The 5,877-nt window shown below is 43.2% G+C and overlaps 1 protein-coding gene across 2 annotated transcripts in view; it reads left to right on the forward strand.

The window, feature by feature from the left end:
- Positions 1–477: 477 nt before the first annotated feature.
- kcnc2 (potassium voltage-gated channel, Shaw-related subfamily, member 2) overlaps positions 478–5,877 on the forward strand; it is a 34,946-nt gene continuing 29,546 nt past the window's right edge. The window contains exon 1 of one of the 2 annotated variants that reach the window (XM_053241863.1): positions 478–1,870. In XM_053241863.1, coding sequence (XP_053097838.1) covers positions 1,208–1,870 — 663 coding nt within the window. In that variant the 5' untranslated portion in view covers positions 478–1,207. The remainder of the gene's footprint in view (positions 1,871–5,877) is intronic. The other variant, XM_026927892.3, reaches the window with a different exon arrangement.

Below are 5,877 nucleotides of genomic sequence, written 5' to 3' on the forward strand. Positions count from 1 at the left end.
TTTTGTGAATCCATTTATTTCTGTAAAGCTGCTTTGTGACAGTGTCCATTGTTAAAAGCGCTATACAAATAAAATTGAATTGAATTGAATGTGTGTACAGGTGTGTGAATGTGTACAGGTGTGTTAATATATACTTGTGTGTGAATGTGTACATGTGTGTACAGGTGTGTGAATGTGTACAGGTGTGTGAATGTGTACAGGTGTGTAAATGTGTACAGTTGTGTGAATGTGTACAGGTGTGTAAATGTGTACAGTTGTGTAAACATGCACATTTTATTAGGTTTAATCTTATTGTGTTTTACTGTTAAGTCACTTGTTGGGTTTTGTGTTGTTCTGCAGTGACGCTGGCTAAAACCGAGTGTGTCTGGAGAAAATCTTCTGTTGAATAAAATCAAAGTGCTCCATTCAGTCTGGTGTGTGTGTGTGTGTGTGTGTGTGTGCGCGTATGTGTGTGTGTGTGTGTGTGGGAATGTGCACAAGGCATGAAGACTATGTGTGTTTGCCCTTGAAACCACCACACAAACACAGACACACACACACACAAACACACACAGACACACACACACAATTTGTGTGTGTGTGTGTGTGCTGGTGAAAGGCGCGAGGATCTCAGTGCTGTTTCTCTCCGTCTCACTCTCACCTGTTCCGCACACTGAGCTCACCGAGGCAACAAGCGTTCTGCTCATCTCTGTGATCGCTGCTCGGCGTGTGATAAAGAAAACAGAAAGAAAGAAAGAAAGAAAGAAAGAAAGAAAGAGGGAGAGGAAGAAGAAAAGAGAAGAAAAACATTCCCCACCCCTCTGCTCTCTGAGGCTGTTGTTGATCGGATCACATCAGACTGTGAGCTCACACTCTGAGAGGAGAGACGTGAATTAAGAGCGAGCGTCTGGCTGCACTTCGTTCTTTTGTTTGTCATTAGAGCTCCGGTGAGGAAGAAAAGAAGATAAGAAAAGAAGGAAGAAAGCCTTTCCTGCTCTGTGTTGTGAGTTCTGTGGGTTCTGTGGATGAGATTGGAGTGAGACCTTGCACACCGAGAGGGTCTGTGAGGAGAGTCAGGGGTTTGTTCTGTAAGTTGTTAGATCTCCGCTCACTCTGCGTCGGGGAAACAAAAGGAGGAGGAAGAACGAGTGCCTTCACACAGACGGAGCTTTCACACGGTGAGAGTGGAGTGTCGAGTCATGGGCATGTGTCACCTGCACAGGCGAGGATGGGCAAACTCGAGGACGACCACGAGAGGATAATCCTCAACGTCGGGGGCACGAGGCACGAGACGTACCGCACCACGCTCCGGACGCTGCCGGGTACACGCCTCGCCCTGCTCGCCTCAATTCCGACTTCCTCTCTCTGTGGTTCTGGTTCTGGATCGGACGCAGAGTCCGCACTGCTGGACCACCACCATCACCATCATCATCATCATCATCATCATCATCATGAGCATGATCAACAGGTGCGGATTGGTAACGAGTACTTTTTCGACCGTCACCCAGGTGTGTTTGCGTACGTGCTGAATTACTACCGCACGGGGAAGCTGCACTGCCCTGCCGACGTTTGCGGCCCGCTGTTCGAGGAGGAGCTCGCCTTCTGGGGCATTGACGAGACGGACGTGGAGCCGTGCTGCTGGATGACCTACCGCCAACACAGAGATGCCGAGGAGGCACTGGACGTCTTCGACATGAACGTGATGGACAGCGGGATGGGGAACGACGAGGACGAGGAGAATGATAACGAGGAGGACAAGCGTGAGGTGGGGAAGAGGATGAGGGTTGGAGAGGCAGAGCACACCAGGGGCACGAGTCTGAGCCGCTGGAGGAAGTGGCAACCCGTCATCTGGAACCTGTTCGAGGATCCGTACTCGTCTCGGGCCGCTCGGGTAAGACAGGGACCAGAGACAGCACCGCTCCATGCTGAGACAGTCCAACACCTATAGGCTTCTGTCTCACTGTCTTACTCTCAATCTGTCTTCCTCTTTCTGTCTTCCTCTTTTCTGTCTTCCTCTTTCTGTCTTCCTCTTTTCTGTCTGGCTCTATCTCAATCTCAATATCTTTCTATACCTTACTCTCACTGTCTTTCTCCTGCTTTACTCTTACTTCTGTCTTACTCTCACTTTCTCACTCTATCCTACTCTGTGTCTCTCTCTATCTCAGTTTCACTCTCAATACATTTCTCAATCTGTCTCACTCTCATTTTCTTACCCTCACTGTTTCTCTCATTTTCTAACTTGGTGTCTCACCCTTAATCTTTCTCTGTCTCTAAATTTGTCTTCATCTCTCTGTCTTACTCTCTCTGTCTTTCTCACACTCTCTCTCACTCTCTTTCTCTTACCATCAGTGTCTCTCCCTGTGTCTGTCTGCCTCACCCTTGATTTTTTTACTAACTCCATGTGTCTCTCTTTAAGTCTCACCCAAAATATTTCTGTCTCTCTCTGTTTCTTTGTCTCACACTTTTTGAATTTGTCTGTCTCTCTGACTCTCTAAGACTGGCACTCACTATTTCTCTCTCTCTCTCTCTCTCTCTCTCTCTCTCATGCTCAATATTTCTGTCTCTCAGTCTGTCTTGCTTTCTTTCTCTACTCTCTGTCTACTTTACTTTTTCACTCTCTCTCACCCACAGTATCTCTCTGTAATTCTCTCCCTCTCTTTTGCTCTGGTTTGCAGTTGGTGTCTGTCCATCTGTCTGTCTGTCTTACTGTCTCATAATGAGGACATTTAGTTTAATGTGCTGTGAAATTGTTTTGGCCCAACTTCAACATGACAAGTAATAATGTATTTAATTTCTTATCAAGTTCACATTACATTCACTAAAAGTTAAACAAGGCTGTATCTTTAACATCATTTATAAATCTCCTTTAAGCTCTGAAAGGAAAAACAAATTCATGGAGAGTTTGTGCACATTATAATCTAAACAGAAAATAAATGTTACATCACATGGACTGAGAAAAAATACACAACTACTGAGAATTTTCAACATTGTGCGTGTGTGTGTGTGTGTGTGTGTGTGTGTGTCTCAGATTGTTGTTTTGGAGCTTGCTAGCATTACATTCTGTAAAGTTAGCTTTATATTTCTTGTGATAATCATGTTTAAAGAATACAGCCTTGATGTTTTATCTAGATGTTGATCCATTGTTATGTAGTTATAAAAGTTTTCATAGCCGCTAGCAAACAGATGCTAAGATCAGATGGTGGGATTTAGCGGCAGTATCGTCTCCATGCACAGCAACTGTAAATAATCCTACTGTAAATATTACTCAGGGTTTTTTTCCCTAAAAGAAACTTGTGTGTGAATCTTAAAGGGAATCCAGTGACACACACAAGCTGTAAATCAATAGCGTTTAACTCAATAATAACAAGTTAAAAGTAGCACAATTTACCCAGAATGCATTGCTATGCAAAAAAAACCATTTTAAATTTCAGATATTCAACCTGTGATTGTGTTGTGATTGTGTTTTACTCATCACATGGACAGAGTCACTCTAGTTTACTCTGCTAACAGAGAGAGAGAGAGAGAGAGAGAGAGAGAGAGAGTTTTAACCTCTAAAGTGGCGGCACGCTTAGCCTATAAACACACACACTCACACACACACACACACACACGTCTAAGGATGCTGCACTCAGACTGTTCCCATGGCAACTCGATTGCTCATCGCCGCCTTTCATTCAGAGCCACGATTGATTTCGCTGTATGTCTCACTGTCTGTCTCTCATTATTTCTGTCTGTCTGTCTGTCTGTCTCACTCTCTATCTTACATTCTCTCCAACTGTCTGTCTCTCACATTAAATCTCTCTAACCATCTGTCTCACTCACTATCTGGCTATCTCACGCTCTATCTCTCCCTCTGTCTGTCTGTCTCACACTCTGTCCCTCACATTGTCTGTGTGCCTATTTTTCAGTCTGTCTCACTCTCTATATCTGTCTGTCTCTGTATCTCACTGTCTATCTTTCATTCTCTCTATCTCTGAGTAAGTGTCTCAGTCTGTCTCACACTCTAGCCCTCATTCATTCCCTAGAAATGCAGAGAGTTTGAAGGTCATGCTGTCCCTCGTCTCTGTCTCGTCTGTCCTGTAACTCTAAACACGCAAACATCACAAAATCTTCTCGTCCTTTTAACCTCTCTCTCTCTCTCTCTCTCTCTCTCTCTCTCTCTCTCTCTCTGTCTGTCTGTCTGTCTTTTGTTCACACACACTCTCTCACAAACACTCACTCACTCTGTGTTTTTCTCTCTTTTACACTGGCGCTCTCTCTCTCTCTCTCTCTCTCTCTCTGTCTGTCTGTCTTTTGCTCACACACACTCTCTCACACACACTCACTCACTCTGTGTTTTTCTCTCTTTTACACTGGCTCTCTCTCTCTCTCTCTCTCTCTCTCTCTCTCTGTTGCTGAATCCCTCCATTTTTAGCACAGAAGTCTCGTCTTTCATCAGAAACCTTTGAGATTGCGTTAATCGATTCCTCCACTCATAAACTTTGGTTTGTGTTATCAAACATCACATATCAGCAACTTTCTGTATGTATCGGTGTACACACACACACACACACACACACACACACACACAAATGGATTGTTTCAGATAATAAAGCTGCTATGTGCTAGTTTCCTGTATAGTAATGAGGCTGTTGCATGCTAATGAGGTTACCATATGCAGGTGAGGTACATATAAGGTAATGTATGCTAATTTTATAAATTTATATAACCAAAGCAGTGTTATGAGCTTAATGACTGTAAAGCTAGATGTCTTCTACCAGTCTTTGTGCTGAATGACAGTAAGGTACTTTGATTTCTCTGATCTAAGTTTAACATATGTTCATGCTGCAGAGCAGAAAGCACCAAAGGCCAGAGTATCGATACTCGCCTGTAGTATTATTCAAAACTTAATAGTCAATACATAATCACAGACCACCATCTTTCTTCCTGACAAGGCGAAATCCTGCTAAAGAAGTTAAAACTGAGGATAGACAGATGACCTCCTGCCTAAAGACATCATCTGTGCATTAAGCTGTAAATATTCATCACTTTCACTGTGTGTATGCAGATATAAGTAGCTTGGATATAAGTAGCATTGCTTACATAGTTGTCTGCGTCCCTTATGTGTATCTGGAGAATTAAAAGCTCTGTTCTCAGTCGTCACATGTTCACTTTGGTAGAGCATTATTTAAGGCATGAAACGTTGAGTCGATGATAAACCCCTTAAAAATATCAAATGTACAGAGATCTGGAGAAGGAAGCGTGAATACCAGTGACGACTTTTATTCAGAAGTGGAATTAACATAAAAACAGGAGGAAAGAGTGGAAGATTTTTAATTTTTATTTTAATGAATTAAAAAAGCCAGAAAGATTCACAAAATTGTGAAGTGTCAGTCTGGTCCTGACATGACTTCACATCATTCTACTGCTCCTCCACTGTGAAGGTTTGGTAGATGCATAGCGTGAATTTCTGAGGACGTGCACAAACTACACTCCAAAAGACCACAGGAAACATATGGCAGCCATCTTGTGTAGTTAAAAGCAATTATAATCCAGACTTTACTCCATAGAATTCATTATCACAGTTCCAGGAAGCGGTAGTCCTGTGGTCTTTGATTTGAGAGGTTCTTGTGGGAGAGGAAGCTTTTGATTTCACAGCTTCTGGAAACCAACCTGCTGGTCCTCCTGATGATCTAGGAAATCTGTGGGTCGTATTTGTATAACTGGGATAAACTAAGATTCTAAATCTAAATCTGTGAGGAACAGGCAGGTGATCTGATGATGCTGGCAGTTTATTTGCATAGAAGCTTCCATCCATCATGTGGCATGCACAGAGGTGAACTGCAGGATCTCACAGAAATAATGAATGCCTTGCGCACATCCATTAAACTCCAGGTCACATGCGAATAGATCATAACA

Source organism: Pangasianodon hypophthalmus, chromosome 18 (assembly GCF_027358585.1).
Source record: "Pangasianodon hypophthalmus isolate fPanHyp1 chromosome 18, fPanHyp1.pri, whole genome shotgun sequence".
Taxonomy (NCBI): domain Eukaryota; kingdom Metazoa; phylum Chordata; class Actinopteri; order Siluriformes; family Pangasiidae; genus Pangasianodon; species Pangasianodon hypophthalmus.